This window comes from Nilaparvata lugens, chromosome 3 (assembly GCF_014356525.2).
Source record: "Nilaparvata lugens isolate BPH chromosome 3, ASM1435652v1, whole genome shotgun sequence".
NCBI lineage: Eukaryota > Metazoa > Arthropoda > Insecta > Hemiptera > Delphacidae > Nilaparvata > Nilaparvata lugens.
The window spans coordinates 63,302,847-63,320,865 of NC_052506.1; the positions used below are offsets into that span (position 1 = coordinate 63,302,847).

At 37.8% G+C, this 18,019-nt stretch overlaps 1 protein-coding gene across 1 annotated transcript; it reads right to left on the minus strand.

Moving 5' to 3' along the window:
- Nucleotides 1-1,017: 1,017 nt before the first annotated feature.
- Nucleotides 1,018-2,226, minus strand: LOC120350270. Its single transcript, XM_039422865.1, has one exon. It carries the CDS (start codon nt 2,224-2,226, stop codon nt 1,018-1,020), a length of 1,209 nt encoding a protein of 402 aa, XP_039278799.1.
- Nucleotides 2,227-18,019: the final 15,793 nt, after the last annotated feature.

The following is an 18,019-nucleotide window of genomic DNA, read 5'->3' on the forward strand; positions in this document are numbered from 1 at the left end:
ATGATAGAGCATAGAGTTGATTACAATATTTCTTTTTATTGATAATGCAAATGAGTATTAACAGCATTGAAAAAATTGCGACAAAAGGTTCTATCTTCTAACAAAGTTTTATTAATCCATCCATGTAGAGCAATAACAATTTTCAATGAGCAAAATAGTTGTGTATTTGACAATCCATCAATGTTGCTGACGTTGGTTGACCAATCTCCAAACGTTGGAGATGATAGCTTGTTCCGCACCATGTCGATAACGTTGAGTAGATGATGTTCTGGGCAGTATATGCCATCAATCTTCTTGATCAACAACTCCAAATCAGGCATAGTAGGAAAGGAATATGGCGATGATAGGTCCAGGTACTCCACATTGTTCAGTTGTAGAATCGTATCCAGTAGAGTAATCTGCTTATATCCATGGACAAAGATTTCAATTGGACACTGCTGGTTCTGATCCAACCACCTTCCAACTGTTTCACGCACAATTTCCATCAAAGCTGAATAGGGAAGATGTTCTGTCCCACAGTCTGACCACCTGAGTCCATGTTTAGCTTGATGTATACAGTTGTTGGCGATGATTTGCCTGCTAGTCTTGAGCAGAGACTCGGAGTAGGGAGGCTTGAAAAAGTAGTGATGAGTAGTCACATGATGCTCATCATCCTGCTCCAGGATAGCCATCTCCTTCACAATAAACTTGTTGTCCAAACCTTCAAAACCTTGAATGTTTATCAAGTATAGTGGTAGTGGCCCAAAAATGTTTTCCGCTCTACTCGATGGCCAGTCATCTACACCACTTTCTGCTGTAATGTAGGAGTTGTCATCATTGAGTCCAGTTGTACTTGTAGAGGCATCTTTCATCAGCGGTCGCCCACCAATAACACAACCCACCACATCCTCCTCCTCCTCATGCGAAGGCAGCTCCCCCTCCTCCATAAAGAGTCCTCTGTATCCTGTCATGACTGGCTCATTCATTGTCTCGAGCTCAACTGAGCAAGTTATCGCTGTGCACTGACTATATATCTTTTTATACTGATAGTACAAGGCCTGACATTGGCCGATACTCTCTAGTCATCTCATGAATCATCATACAGTAGGCAGTTGTATTACCTAGAATGTTTTCAGATGCTTCAAACTCAATCCTCACATCGATACTTCCAGTTTTGAGTGACTCATTTTGGCGGGAGCAATCAAAAGCAAACAGCATTATTTTTCCATCACCAATTGCATTCTTTTCAAACAGAGGGTTGCTTGCACGAGCATTACCATGGTTGAAGACTCCATTGAACGCTGCATACATGTTGTAGATGCAATTATCATCACCATCAATGCTCTCATATGGGTAGTATCTGTTGTTTAAAAACACTCGAACATCCTTCATATTACACTTGTCAAATTTTGAACTGTTGGCTGCTGCCACACCTCGTCTTGCAGTCTGTAGCCCAACCACAATGTATTGTGGCTTTTCAAGCTGTGATGTCGACTTAACAGTCCATGTATGCTTTCTTGTCTGTGGTAATGTTGGATAGGTATACAACTCCCAATGTCGAAATGGTATACTGATGGGTGTGTCGTTCTGTACAATCTGTAGCAGACGCAGTTTCACATCATCTGCCACTTCCACATGAGGCATTCTCCACAAAAGCTTTGTGATTGCTACATTGGTAGCAGCAACATTCACACAGTCGTGAAAGTTGGGGCTGACCCTCAACACCAGCTCTTGTTTCACATTGAGTAGAATCTGTCTATAGTCTTCGGCAAAGCCCAGCAGATATCTCAAAGGCACATCCATGATTGTAGTGTCAGCTCCATTGGCGGCAAAATCGGCGAATCCAGTGGTTGAACTAAACTTGTAGCCAGCTCCTTCCATCTTGGTCCACTCATCGCGTTCAAATGTAACAGCATTCTTCATTAGGCTGGTAACTCCAGGATTGCATATACCATCCACCTCCACACCATTGATTTCATAGCATATCTCTGAAAACACATTGGCAAAGAATCCAGAGACACATGGAGTTCCGGCCACAGCAGCGTTGGCAGCTCCAGTCACAGTATACTCCAAATGTAGATAGCTCTTCGATGGCAGTGTGTAAACAACATCTTGCTGTTGAATTGGAATCCGTATCTCGTCATTGGCATTATAGCTTACAGTATAGGGTGCATGAGAATGGTACTCAAACCCAATGATACTGTTGTCCGATGACGGTCCATTCTGTGTCACATCCAAAACTCCCATCTTCCTATTCTACTCGTATCTGACAGCCTCGTTCTTGCAAATACTTGATGCTCCTAGATGTTTACCTTGTCAAGGTTGAATGCTGAATGAATCTTTCTTTCCTTTAATCTTCTTTTATAGGTGAAGGAGGATGATGATGATGGAGAGAAGAAGAAGGAGGAGGATGGACTGCAGCCTCCATATCCAATCCTTGATTCCACTTTTCAAATAACAACACCATTTCACTTACGTTGTCTCAAATGTAAAGCAATATTTATTTCCTCGCCTCTATTATTTATAAGACGACCGTACTCGTCGACTACTTGCAGTGTAATGCTACCAATCTGCTTGATGTCTATAGGTAAATAGATTACATTCTGCACAGTCACCACCATTTTATACCCTGGATCAACGTTTGGGTAAAACTCATAGATCACATGATCTGTAATTCCATTAGAGTAAGATCCAGTCACAATGTTGCAGGTGATGTGTATCACATTAGGCCGACTGATTTGTACAGTATTATCACTTCTAGTAGATGTGTTGGGCTCTATGAACTGGGTATTGGTGAAACCCAACAGTTTCCCTATTGAATCTTGTGGTCGTAAATCCAGCTTAGCACTACTCAAAACTATACACTTTAAGGTTGATGGATCTACAGTCACCTGGAAATCAACATCATTTTCTGACAGCCTTTGTGCAAGCAAGTCAGTAATTGTAGAAAATTCAAAGCTACCTGTTGGTAATGATACCTGATGCAGAACCAAATCCTCCTTGTCAACAGTAGTAGCTGGCATTCTCCTTTTAGTCCTTTTAGGCAATACTGTACCATCCTTATCATCATCATCAGACTTGCCAGGTTTATGCTTCTCATGTTTAAGCACCTCGCTCCAATACTCTTCAAATCTTGCTTTAGCCATACTCCGTAGCTCATCATATAGGTAAAAAATCACCTTACTTTACTTTCGGTGATGCAATTTCAGCGACCCCCACTCCTCCCCCTATCATGTGACCTTGGCTCCACCCATCACTGCTCTTAGCCTGGATGACGTCACATTGGATTACAACCTTCTCTGCTCACATTGCACAACATTATGCAACAATTTTCTAGTTATCTTTGCACATGCGCAGTATCCTTCTCCTTAGCTGTATCCCTATAAATACTCCAGAATAATTGACATTCGCTCAGTTTGATAGTAGCAGCGAAGCAGTGAACATGGCTTCTTCCAAAGTGTTTAGTGTTTCACATTGGATTACAACCTTCTCTGCTCACATTGCACAACATTATACAGCAATTTTCTAGTTATCTTTGCACATGCGCAGTATCCTTCTCCTTAGCTGTATCCCAATAAATACTCCAGAATAATTGACATTCGCTCAGTTTGATAGTAGCAGCGAAGGAGTGAACATGGCTTCTTCCAAAGTGTTTAGTGTTTCTCAGCTCCGTGGTAATAAAATAAAGCCTACCAATGAGCGGTTTGGTTTGTGGCTGCTGACAGAAAATCTGTGCAATGACAACCTTATTACAGACATTGGGAAAATTGATTACACTGCTGGAGAAGAACTGTTGGTGCAGGATGAATCAGATCTTGTGCCTATAACAGAACCTTTTTGTGACAATATTATGCTGGTAAAGGTTTGTGGTTTGGAGGACTGCCAAGAACTGGATAAAAGACGTTTTATTCTGAAGAAGGAGATGTGTGGATCATTCAACTTGTACTTGAGAGGAAAATTCTCCAAAATGGTGTCAGCTAAGCATGGAGTTAAAGCAAAGTTGCCATACTTATTGGACAGTGGAAGCGATATGTCAAAGAAGATTCTACAACTGCTTGGGGAGGACAACTATGGAGAAGTGCAGCAGAAGTACTACAATCCAGTGGGGATACCATACAAAGTAGAGCTTGCGATGTCCCCATTGCTACAATAATGGAGGAGTTACCAACAATATTGGAGCAGCTTAGGAAGGAACATTTCTATCTTCTGGACTTGGATATAACACAGGACTTTGCTGGAATATTTAACAAGAGTGGAATGTGTGATTTTCTAACTACAAATCATTGTTTTTGTTTCCAAGGAGAATATAAAGAAGACTATAATGTAATTGTGAATAATGATGGAACTGTTGGAATTGATTGCTTGACTTGGGTTAATAATAATGTGAGAGTAAAAATTTATAATAAGTTTGTTTGTCAAATGACAAGCCCTGGTGTAAATAAGCAGGTAGGTAACCATATTGTAGACTTTATTGCCTGTCCAGATACAAGATTACGGGAAACCTTTACCTCTGACTTGGCTAAAATGCATGGTATTACTCGTTTGGAAGCAACAATTTATAACTACAGCATTCGAAATAACTATAGCTCTAATCAATTTGACCCTATTAAAGATTGCTTGTCACTCTTAAATGACAGTAAGAATTATTTCCAAAATGCTCCTATATTTTCTGTATCCTTAGCTAAAATGTGGACTAAACTGACAAACAATTTAAAGAATAGCTGTTGTTTGGTTTTTAACAATCTCTTACAATATGTCTACTGGGGAAATAGCAATACCAAGAAATTGACTGGAGTACAATTAAATCTGCCTACCAATCCACAACAACGAAATAGAATAATATCCTATGTAATCTCTGCATTTAGCTTTAATCTACTACCCATTAATTATGTGGAAATTTTCGAGGATACAGACAACAAGGACAATATTAGTTTTATACAAAAGTGTTATATTAAGAGTGGTGAGACTTATTTCTCCAAGTCAACCACAGTTTTCTCTACCATATCCAAAGAGTTCAACCTAGAGGAGCTAGGTCTTGTGAAAACGAGTAATGTAACACCACAAGTTTTGAGAAAAAGAACAAATGTTAACTCTAAGCTTGCACCTTTTCCTGTTAAGGAGATAGAACCTCTGTCTCCAATCACAATACTATCTACCAGAAAGCGTAAGCTAGAGTTGGATGAGATTAATCTCAAACATAGAAAGGTAGAGTTTTTAGAGGCTACAGAGAGCATAAAGAAGCAGCACAAACAACTTATAGAATTTGAGAAGGAGATTGAGAGTTTAAGAGAGCAACTTGAACCATATTTTTATTCACATTGGCGGAATTTTGAGCCTAGTGGGGTTTATAATGTGACTGCATTTTCTGTAAATAATAAGGGAAAATTTCCATATGTAGGTGTTTTAGGAGAAAAGGAAGGCTCGAAACAAGTGTACATTGTAAAAGGGTATCACAAAAATGTTTTTCTAAATGCATACAAAGCAATAGAAGACTTTAAGAAAGTGGGTTATTTTGTAATCCCATACAATGATCAAAAAGAAATTATTTGTCTACCAAGGGGAGAAACTATTTGTGAAATTACCACCAATGGCATGACAAGCTATAATGGTAACACATTTCCAAAAATACAAAATCTAAAATTTTTGTCAGATGTATGGAAAAACTTGGAAGACACCCCATTCACACAGACAGAAGTGGAGCAATTCAACAACATTACTATGCTGGAAATTAAAGGGAAAGTAAAAATAGGACAGTGCAAAAGATTAGAAGAGTTACCAGAAGGTACAGAGTTGGTCATTATTGCAATAAAAGAGGTGTACAATAGAAACAAGATACGGTATATTTTACAGTTTGAGAGCCTAGAAGAATTGTATGTGTCTAACTATTGGTTAGAGGAGGAATTTGAGAGCTCTAACATTGATTTGAATTATAAAATTAGAATTAAGCTAGATGTTCTAAAGCATAATCCCAGTAGACATAAGGAAAGAGTTGTATTTTGTATTTAATTTAAGGTATTGTAAATAGTGGAAAATGTAACATTATAATATTAATAAAGAAATTATTGTAACTTATTTGACTTTGATTATATATCCCAACAATCTTATCCACACCTAAGTTTGGGGCTCTTGGGGGGTCCTAACCTAACCTAACCTAGCCTAACCTAATATGTAATGCAATAACTGCAATAATAATAATAAGCATATAGCTTTTATTGGTGGAGAGCCCCTTACAGGTGGATCCATCTTGCCATATGAGCCATGACATTGGATACATGGACCCTATAATTTTAGGTGGACTCCGAGCCACCATGGAAGACATTAGTGCAGTGGGCATGAACCCTACAATTTTAAGTGGACTCTGAGCCACCATGTAAGACACTAGTGCAGTGGGTGTGCACTAGGTGCAGTGGGTGTGCACTAGGTGCAGTAGGTAGTGCGCAAACATAACTATACTAGATTGTTGCATAATGTTGTGCAATGTGAGCAGAGAAGGTTGTAATCCAATGTGACGTCATCCAGGCTAAGAGCAGTGATGGGTGGAGCCAAGGTCACATGATAGGGGGAGGAGTGGGGGTCGCTGAAATTGCATTGCCGAAAGTAAAGTAAGGTGATTTTTTACCTAAATATTTAAAAATTTTTTGCAATTTTTTTTTAATTTTTTTTTTCTTTTAATTTTTTTTCTCAATTTTTTTTTAATTTTTTTTTATTTATTTTTTTTTATTTTATCTATTTTTTTTCTTTTATTTTTTTTTTCTTTTATTTTTTTTTCTTTTTTTTATTTATTTATTTATTTTTTCCATTTTTTTTTTTAATTTTTTTTCATTTATTTTTTTTTTTTTTGGGTGACCTTGAGGTTAGGGTGGTTGACCTGGATGACCTTGAGGTTAGGGTGGTTGACCTGGATGACCTTGAGGTTAGGGTGGTTGACCTGGATGACCTTGAGGTGGGTGTGGTTGACCTGGATGACCTAGAGGTGGGTATGGTTGACCTGGATGACCTTGAGGTGGGTGTGGTTGACCTGGATGACCTTGAGGTAGGTGTGGTTGACCTAGATGACCTTGAGGTGGGTGTGGTTGACCTAGATGACCTTGAGGTTAGGGTGGTTGACCTGGATGACCTTGAGGTTGGGGTGGTTGACCTGGATGACCTTGAGGTTGGGGGTGGAATATAATAAGGGAAAGTAGCCTCCTTCATACACCTATAGGACTTCGCCCTCCTAGGTTTTTAATAAAGGTAGCGATTCAATTCAATTCAATATTAGAGTAAAAATCAGACTACCGAATTATTTATCATAAACGAGCTGTCGAGTGGATTATAAATTGCATGCAATCAATATCTGAATGTAACTTAGTAAAAAATCAGCTGTCGTGTGTACTATTAATTGCATTCAATGAGGCATGCAATTGAAAACTCGAAATAGCATAGTATTTTTTTTTACTATGTTTGTTGGCTCAACTCTATTTGTATGATTAATGTGAACAAATAAATTGATTATTATTATTATTATCATTATTATTATTATTATATTATTATTATTATATTATTATTATTATTATTATTATTATTATTATTATTGATTGTATCAATGTACTATTTCTATGGTTTTTTAATATAATGTAAAACTTGACTCCTCCAGTCAAACCTTCTTTAGAAGGTTTTGGAGAATTTATAATTCGTCTGGTTTGTAATATTTGAAATGTTCTACTGAAAGGGAATCTTCTTATCTTTTGTCATTCTTGCTTTTTTTTATTATTCTTCATTTGTTTCGTTTGTAAGATTTCTTTTTATAAGTGTATTTTTCATTTTTGTTTGTTATATTTTCTATAATAAACTCCCTTCTTCTGGGGGTACCAGGACGAAGGAAAAAGGAAAAAAAAAAAAAAAAAAAAAAAAAAATTATTATTATCCCGACTTTTGTCTGCTTTCAACTCGGTAAGCTTTTTATGATGGTAGCATAGTTGTTTACAACAAATTATTGACATTGTCGATAAAACAACCCAAAAAACCATTAGTTTTTCACACACCAATATCTCGCCGACACGACAGGACAGGACATAATTAACTCTAATTGACAGTATTAGAGGAGGCTGTGGTTAATAACTGCGCGAGGTCTACTGTTCACAGAACTACAAGTTTATTAGAACTGAAGAACTGATTGAATGGAACGTTACGTGCCCTACAGACATGATTATCCTGTTCTTAATGATAATATTTGCTATGCCAACTCCTACTTATCAAGAGCGGTGGAAGGATATACAGGGAGTCTCAGCATCCACTATAGGGATATCAACAAGTTCCTGGGTAGATCTCATTTTACAAGGCACGGTCTTCACCTTGGTCGGCGAGGGAAACGAATTCTGGGCAACCACCTGGCAGGATATGTGAGAGACTTTGTTGGAGATGGTCATGCATCCTTAAGTACTGAAGTGACAGTGAAGGAAGCTAATTCCTGCGTGATCAGTTCTCCTATCATACAACCCCATCCTGCTGTGCCCCTTCCATCATCCAAGAGGACGCCGGTTCACATTTCAATCGATGACCAACCTGTACAGAATGAACTTCCAGTTGATTCTATTACCGTGGACAATCCTCTTGTCGCTCTCAATTCTCCGATTACTGATAATTTAAACTATTAGCTTTTGACAAAGATAATTCCTCTGCTGAAAATTTACGACTCAGGGATGAATTTCAAAACTATTCTATTGACAGGGTGCCTGATACTGGTGTGGTTGTGGATTGTCAAACATTTGAATCACCGTGTGAAAATGGCTTCAACAATGATTTTAGCAAAGACAAACTTAATTGCTTATTTTGGAATATTCAGGGTATGTGTAAAAAATTTGATTATCTAGCCTTAATTTGCAAAAAATACAATATCAATATACTTACAGTTGCTGAGCATTGGATAAAGGATACAGATTTGGAATTCACTTATCTGCCAGGCTTTAAAAATGCCTCGATTTTTTGCCGAGTAAATCAGTCTAGGGGTGGTGCAGCTATTTTTGTTGCTGATCATTTGGAATTCAGGGAACTTGAACATATCAAAGTCATGTCAATTGAAATGGTATGTGAAATTTCAGCAGTAGAAATTATTAGGGACAAAATTATAATCTTGTCTGTCTATAGACCATATAATAGAAATATTAATTATTTTAAAAACTTTTTATCTTGTCTTTATAATGTGTTGAGTTTAGTGTTTAAAAATGGATACAATCTAGTCATATGTGGTGATTTTAATGTGAATTTTATTGGTAACGATTATTTTAAAAAAGATTTATTGAATTTATTTGAATGTTTCGGATTAGATATGACTGTAAAGGGTATTACTAGACCTGGTCTGGATGGCATTTCTGATGGAACTTATATAGATAATATTTTGACTGATGTCCACAATAGTGTATGGACTTCTGAGATAATTCAATGTTAAAGTTTTACCTCTTCATAAGAAGGGATCAAGGAAAGAGAAAGGTAATTTCAGACCGATTGCTATTGTTCCTGTATTTTCAAAGGTATTTGAGACTCTAATGTATGAACAAATGTCAATCTATTTTGAGTCCAACAACATTTTCTCTGAAAAACAATTTGGTTTCCGTTCTGGAAGAAGTACTAATGATCCCATACTTAATGTGGTTAGTGGTGTAATTAGCAACCTAGAGAGTGGTGATTCTGTTGGTCTAAGGTCATACGATTTTTCCAAAGCCTTTGATACTGTGCAGCACAAGATTTTAGGTGACAAACTAAATTTTTATGGTTTTACTCGAAGTGCAGTTCAACTTGTATTGTCCTATTTAAGTAGCAGGAATCAATTTGTTTACAAAGATGGCGTCCTGTCCAATGGTAGACTAGTTGATTACGGCGTGCCTCAAGGCTCTATCTTAGGACCCATTCTATTTAATATTTATATAAATGATTTGCCAATAAATATGGATAGCAATAGTAAAGATGGGTACCTATTTGCAGATGATTTTGGCTTAAAAATAAATTGCCCCTCTAAGCATGATCTTGAAAGTGAGAGGAATCAAAGTTATTTGGTTCTAAAAGATTGGTGTGCAGCAAATAATCTTTCTCTCAATGATAGTAAAACCGCTGACATTAACTTTGCATTCAGAAAGGTTAAGGGTGAGACTCCATTGAAGTTTTTAGGTGTTTTTATTGACCCTTGTCTGTCGTGGGATGCACACATTGACTATTTATCAGGTAGGATGGCTAAAGGATTGTATATGTTACGGAGACTATGTGTAACTGTGGATGTGTCTGTACTAGTGAATATTTACTATGCACACATCCAGAGTCTCCTTTCTTACGGAATAATGCTTTGGGCAAACAGTGTAAACGCCAAATCAATTTTTGTTCTTCAAAAGAAAGCAATAAGAATAATATGCAAGCTACCATATAATGCACATTGTAGACCTTATTTCATTCACTTAGGTATCCTGACGTTGCCGTCATTATATGTCTTAAAAATATTATGTTATGTACGAGGCAATTTGAATAAGTATGATTCTAATAGCTTCCATAGTTTAAATACAAGAAATAGACACAAACTTAGAATTCCATTGTACAGTCACACTAAATCACAAAGAAACTGGCACTTCACATCTATCAAATTATATAACTCCACACCTGACCACTTGAAGGAACTCACATGCACACAATTTAAAAAAGTATTGAAAGCAGTGTTAATTGATGAATGTTTGTACACCGTACATGACTATTTTAGAATAGATTGGAATCGTTTTATGTGATTCATGTGTTATTTTATTGTTCTGATACTGACTGATCTTAGTGTTTTTGTGTTTGTTTTGACTTACTTTAGTGTTAAAAAATTGACGAAGTCCATGTATTCATGTGAATATTTTATGACCAATAAAATTCTATTCTATTCTATTCTATTCTATTCTATTCTATTCTATTCTATTCTATTCATGCTCATTACGGTGCTGTCTTGGGATCAGATGGCCCTGTATCATTAAAGTTATTCATTTTAAATTACCATATGATCACTCTACTCAAACGTTCGATAAAAGATCGTAATGAACTTCAAATTCGATGTGTATGAAGTTGCCACTTTGATCACATGCGCCACTGTATTCACGACCACTGAACGACCACTACACGGTCGAGACAAGAGACGCCCACTACACGACGTCCGTACGATAAAAATCGATGATCGATGTGTTTGTGATCACCCATTTATTTCATTGCGCTACCATTGGAATTTGGTCGTTCGATTTCTTATCGAACGACCAAAATCGATGTGTGTGTAGCTAGCCTAACGGTAAACGTTGATAATTATTTTATTAAGAGATAGTTTGCTGTTTCTGTCTTGACCCTTCATAATATAAATTAAAGAGAGTGGTTTTTTATGAAGCCTCTATAAAGAATAGTCACAATATATAAAAGCGAAATGGCACTCACTCACTCACTCACTCGCAGAACTAAAAAACTACCTGATCAAAAACGTTCAAATTTGGTAGGTATGTTCAATTGGCCCTTCAGAGGCGCACTAAGAACGGATTTGGAAAAATTTCCAAAGATACGCCCAAAATTGCCGTTTTTCCAGCGTTTTTTAGGGTTTTCTCAGCTTTATCGAGAACAAATGAACAGAAAATGTTCAAATTTACTACAGAAGCTGAGCTAAGGTGTAATAATGTTGTGTTAGAAGGAATTTGAAATAACGCCAAAGATACGCCCAAAATTAGCGTTCCGCTGGTCTATTTCTTGGACGATCCATTCGTGGGGGGAGGGGGAGGGGGGTTCCAGGGGGTTAGACGGCTAGACTGGCTAGACGAATATGGAGATCGAAGATTATATTTCTACATCGTCGAAAACAAATTTGGCTTTGCTGTGGAGCTAGAAAAAGATAGTATTTCCTGCTTTGTCGAACGATAGACAAGGATAGCAACATCAAAGTTTATCAAATACTGTCATTATAACGTGTACCTCACTATAGAGTCTGATTTTCACGGTAATATTGGCGTCCAAAAGAGACTCCTTTTCCTTTTGTATTATCCTTAAAATGCAAAATTTCAAAAAAACGTATGTATACGTTGACGCGAAATTCAAAAGGAACATACCCGTCAAATTTCATAAAAATCTATTGCTGCGTTTCGCTGTAAATGCGGAACATAAATATAAACATTTAAACATAAAGAGAAATGTAAAACCGTCGACTTGAATCTTAGACCTCAGTTTGCTCGGTCAATAAATAAATATTAATCATAGCTAACTATTCAATTTCCTTTCGAGAGATGTTCTCATATTCATTTATTCATGAAAATCTATTGCTGCGTTTCGCTGTAAATGCGGGACATAAATATTAACATGAATATAAAAAAACAAGAATATACACATATAAACATAAAGAAAAATGTAAAACCGTGGACTTGAATCATAGACCTCACTTCGCTCGGTCAATAAATGTTAATCACAGCTAACTATTCAATTTCCTTCCGAGAGATCCTCTCATATTTATTTTTTCAATTCTTTTTGAGATTGTAGACAACAATAATGTTTTGACACCATATTGAAGTTTCCAGTAACTATTGTTTTTAACTGAGTGCAATCAATATATTTATACAAGCATCCTGATTCGATGAATGTCCAAAGAGAAGTTGAATTGTGGAGGAAGAGAGAATTATATGAGGAGTAAAAGGTACAGTAATCTTTTTCAGAACCGCAACGAGCCAAAGTCCAGGCCACATATCTGGGAATTTATGTCTGAGAGAGCAATGTCGAGTCCATTTCGCAGATGAATTCAATTCCAGCATTTCTGTAGGAGAAAAAAGCTCGAACGCCGCTCGTCAGAGTTATCTGACCAGTGCCAGGCACACGGCGATTCAGAGCGAGAGGAGAAATGCACTGAAAGTCCAAGCAGACACAACGAACATATAGAGATCGCTGTACGAATGTTTCATCTCTCTGTCAGGACTCAGAATGTGACAAGAATAGAGAAAATCGGAAGGGGAGGTTATACAAAGGAAACGATATGAACAATAGAAATGTATGAGGAAGAGAAGTATGAAGTGAACCAAACAGTTAAAGAGTGATAGGATTCTAGAAGAACAATGTGAGAGTAAAAAAGGTGGCTCTGGTTAATCAAGAGAACAAGTAGAACAAGAAAAATGTGAGACTGAAGAAGGTGAATCAAGAAATCAAGAGAACAACTAACTAGTGAATTTGTTTCTCTACTCTCGTAGACAGGTAAGCAAGTTGAAAAGTTGAACGTGAAAGCAAAAATCAGATTATTCAATTTTAGTCGCGTTTGTACATTTTTAATAATCCGAAATTTTTTTTTATATCTCTAATATGAGTTACATCATCTAGTCTTAATCATTGCTAATCTATGAGTACCTCTTCAGAAATAAAACTAGACTAAACGAACGTCTTGAACAGAGAAAACAATTTATTGATTTCAATGCAAATTTTTTTCCAAGTGATGGCTTCAGGATGTTATATCCATATCGTATGTTATATCCATAAATCAATATATTATCCATATTCTCAAATTCACATTTTTCCAGTAATCATAATTGATTCAGAATTATTCAGAAACTGTGAGGTGTAGAAGATACTGACGAGAATTTCATATGAATCAGGCAATTGCAGAGCAATCAAATCCTTTCATGAGTTTTCAGAATACAACTTGGTGGAGGTGCAAAGGAGTATGGTGCCTATTTAAAAATTTGTATTCCAATAATATGCTTCCTTAATATTTGAAATGAAATTTTTCAACTGTAACAACATATTTATTTCTAAATCTGATTTTCAACGTCCTAGGTAATTTTCTTTGCATACCAGAACTTCACTTCACTAGAGGTGAACAATTATGGGTTAAAGTAGAGGTATGGTTATAGACTCTAGAGGGAGGCTCGAGGCTAAAGAGTTCATCTTTACATAAAAGATTAACAACCGCTGATGAAATTATCTTTTGCAGAGGAACACGTACTCTACGCCTGAATGATTGCTTCAAATACTGAGGAAATTATAAAATAGACTTTCCGAATGATTAAATTGGAGAAGATAATCGCATCTCCAGTAACCACTCTTACATTTACCAGATGCTACACTTTGAAGTTAAAATCGTTCTCCTAATAGCCAAAGCAATCAGGAGTAAGAATGTGGTAAACTTTAACAACTGGCTTCAGAATAAAAATTGTTATCAGGTTCAGTGCTATAGATTGAAGGTTCTAAAAATTGTAGTAGTTCAGAAAAAAAACTCGTTCGGGAAAAAGTTCGTATTCAGTTGAATAACTGATCCTGAAATCAAAATTTGATTGAGCATTATCTTCTCAACTCCATTTAGAGTACTCCAATTTTCTATTTGGAAAATTGAAAATTCTTTGGTGAGTTTGTTGCTCCCTTCTAAGGCAATGATAATTCACAAATCACTACAAAATATATTATACAAGGGAAAAACTAAGAGGTTTCATTGATTGTTCGAGTGCTTTACTCATGCACAATGGCTTATTCACTTATATACATGATATATATGATAGCTTACAATACAGCAAAGTTTTTTATGAATAATATAATATAAATATGAACTGAATAATAATTTATTATTGAATTGTAGGTACATGATTAGAAAAAAAATTTGGATTGCAAGGAAATAATATTTTTTGTATCATACATTGGCGGAACTTTGAACAAATCAATGTCCATTCTTTGGAAGGGATACCCAGAATATCCTTCCCAGTAACTCTCTACCAAAACCTTAATTTTATTTTTTCAACTAAGGATCAATATGAAAATGGAAAATGTTTTGAAAGTTGAAATACATTTGAAAAGTTTATAACAGAACATGGAATCAATAGAATAATTGATTTATGAAAATGAATTAAATAAGAATCATTGATGATTGGAATGGATTAGATTACTAGTGGATGAAAGTAATCAACGTTTGGCAATAAACATTACACCAATATAAAAGTGGAGTGACGGAGGGAGAGTGGAAGGTCGGAGAGGAATGAGAAACGTCCTGATGGATGAGATGACAAAATTTTCTCAAGTACAATTTTTTAAAAGAATTAGAACTTATAATGTGAAGTCATTATCGGTTTGAGATATTTCACAAAAAGATTTATAATTGGGAAGCCTAGTACAACAGTCAGTCATCGATATTCATTTCTTCGTGAATTTCACTTTATAGTGAATAATTGAATATTAAGTGAAGTGAGGCATTATATCCCCTAACTTCAATTTGTGAGCATTAATAACTCACCGAACTGCAGAACAGGCCACGTAGATTTATTCAGCTGTTATTTAATTCCAGGATACTGCATCCACTTCCATCTGCAAACTTCTATCATTGAATAAGCCTTCACCAGTTTTCCAATTTCCATCACACACTGAAAGTTACTACTGGGATTGTTCAACTTCCCATTTAAATTGAACAATGAGAAATCACATTTATCCAGTGGATTGGAGAGGTTAGAAGTCGCTTTGTATTGAACAGTATTGGGAGGGTTTGATCAAGATAACGCCAGACAATAGGATTGCAGTTTGTAAGCTTCAATAGTTTGTCGCTGTTGACTTGGATTTGGCCAATCAGGACGCTACATCCCCATTGTCTCCCAAGCTGAATGCAATATTACGGAATGGTGGCTTACCGAAATACGATCGGCTTTTGGTTTGGTGACAATAATAATTCGTTGTCGACCGGTGCGTGGGACCGGACTTGGTCGATTACCGTAATCGTCAATGATTTAAGTACTACTTAGGTCTCCCCCAAAACGTAATGACTTAGCAGTCGTCACCCTCCAATTTGACGACAATTGTCATCTATTAAAAAAAAAACCTATCGTTGTGCAAAAACATAATTAAACATAGTTCGATCGCCCCGTGTCATTAGAGTAGAATTAATTTTGGGACTCACCCATAATGTAGACGTCGAAGAAATCCATTAGGTGATGATTTGGGTGATCCAGTTCCGAAAAGAATTTGTGTCCGAGTGCGCTCCGTTCGCTTCAACCGTTAAAAGAAGAGTGCACGGAAAGAATGCAATTTTTGTCTCAGGTCCGACTCTTCCTAGGCCTACACGTGGAAAACTAGACTACGGCAGGGGGGAAGAAGAGCCGGAAACTGTTGATGGGACGAGTGGATGGAAACTATCTTTCCCAGGCTGGGATGCAAGCTAGGCAGTTCCCAACCCTGAGAAAGATCCTCACCTCGTCCATCGGTTGAAAAAAATGCAAGCTTTCCGTAGCCTATGCTAGGCAGCCAGCAAATAAAATATTACGTTCTAATTTCACAAATTTCAATAATACTATTTCAATTGCTTCCATTACATCACCCCCTCCCTAGAAAAAGGGCGCACTAGGATTCCCGCGGCTCCTCAGGATCCTGGGTGGGTGGTGTAGAGTCCTCTGCAACATCCATTGTAGAGGGCTGCTCTGCTGATACCAAAGCATCCTTGCTCTGGGCTGAGTGACGGTGGCGGTCCCAGATCAACCCTGCAGCCAGCGCAGCGACAGCAGCAAGGGTGGCTCCAAAGGCGAGTGCTGAGGTGAGCCACCAGCTCCACCCCTCAGCATTGGGTTGTTCTTCCAGGGATGTCAGATGGTGTAGCAGCTGGTCAATGGACACCTCGTCTACCCCAAGTTCACCAGGTTGCAGGCGACCCTCGGTCTGATGATGGTGGATGCCCTCCAGTATCCGCTCTCTAGTCATGCCTGGGATAGTCAGCATGAGAGCAGGAGGCACACTAAGGAGTGCCAAGTGCTTCTGAAGATTGAGGTGCCCTCTGGCACGAGCTGATGGTAGGATCTGGTAGTGGGACGTACTCAAGGTGCAGCCAGGTGTTGCCTTCATGTGTCCAGTTCCATGGAGTGTCAACTCATGTACAATGATCTGGTTGCCCTGCTGACACTGCGAGACAACCTGCCGCTTGGATGCTACACTGTAAATCCAGGTGTCATCTTGATCATTCCAGACCCAAGTGTCTGCTGGGTCGGCGGCAAGCACAGTCAGCTGACACTGTTGTTGAGCTGCAGCAAGGTCGTTCAGGAACAGTGCACTCAGGCAGGATGGATGATGTCGGCTGTAGACTGGAGTCATCACTGAGCATACAGTCAATGGCCCCGCTTCACACTGCTCCAGTTGTTGTTGGTGGATGACTGCAAACCGAGCCCGATCAGGTGTCATCAGCAAGCGGTGGGCAGGCTTCAGCTGGTATTGTACCATCAGCTGGGTCTGGTTGTCACGAACTGGCAATGCAAAAGCCTGGAAAAGTTCAAATCTCCGTCCAGGAGACATTAATGGCACCGTCACAATCAGTTTTATCAAGCCACCAACGGATACAGCACGCACTCTCATGATATTGTAGTACAGATAAGCACTGGTGGGGTTTGTCCCAAATGGCAACTCCAACCCATCTGACAGGCTTGATCGAACTTTTTCCAGAATATTACTTAACTCAACAGGAGACAATAAATTGATACTTAACCTACCATATGACACTTCATTAATAATCGTTATTAGTTTTCTTAAATCTAACAATGCATTACTACTTGCTAATCTTAAATTCTGTAGGGCTGAGGATGTGTTAATATAGGCATTCAAAAGTTCTTCGATCTTAACCACCTTTTGGTTAAGTTTCTTTATTGCAGAGACTATCTCATTAGTGTTCTTTGAACATTCCCTTGCAATTTCAACCAGCTCTCTACTGTTTTCTGCCACTCTGCGACTTAAATGTCGGGTCAGGGTCAAGTGATCCTTCTCCACATGAATGAGTCCTGCAGTTTGAGTTTGGAGTGCTTCCTCGCTGTGTTTCACTGACTGCAGATCCTCATCTTCTGCCACTCCAAAGATTACACGAAGAAGTTTTCCTCCCGCATTGATCAGCCCCCTTCTTCCCCTTCCTTGGTAGAGAAGATCCATCAGGGTTCGAATGGAGTCAGAGATGTCATCCTGCATATCGCTGATGCTGCTGAAGGCTTGCTTTTGAATGTGTAGTGCAGGCATTTTTCCTGAAGCAGTGGTGATGGCATTCTGCATTTCTTGGGTCTGATCGTGTAGTTGAGAGAGTTCGTGACTGATT

Excerpts from the sequence above, each read along its gene's own strand:
- LOC120350270 (XM_039422865.1), bottom strand. The coding sequence starts at position 2,226 with ATGGGAGTTTTGGATGTGACACAGAATGGACCGTCATCGGACAACAGT.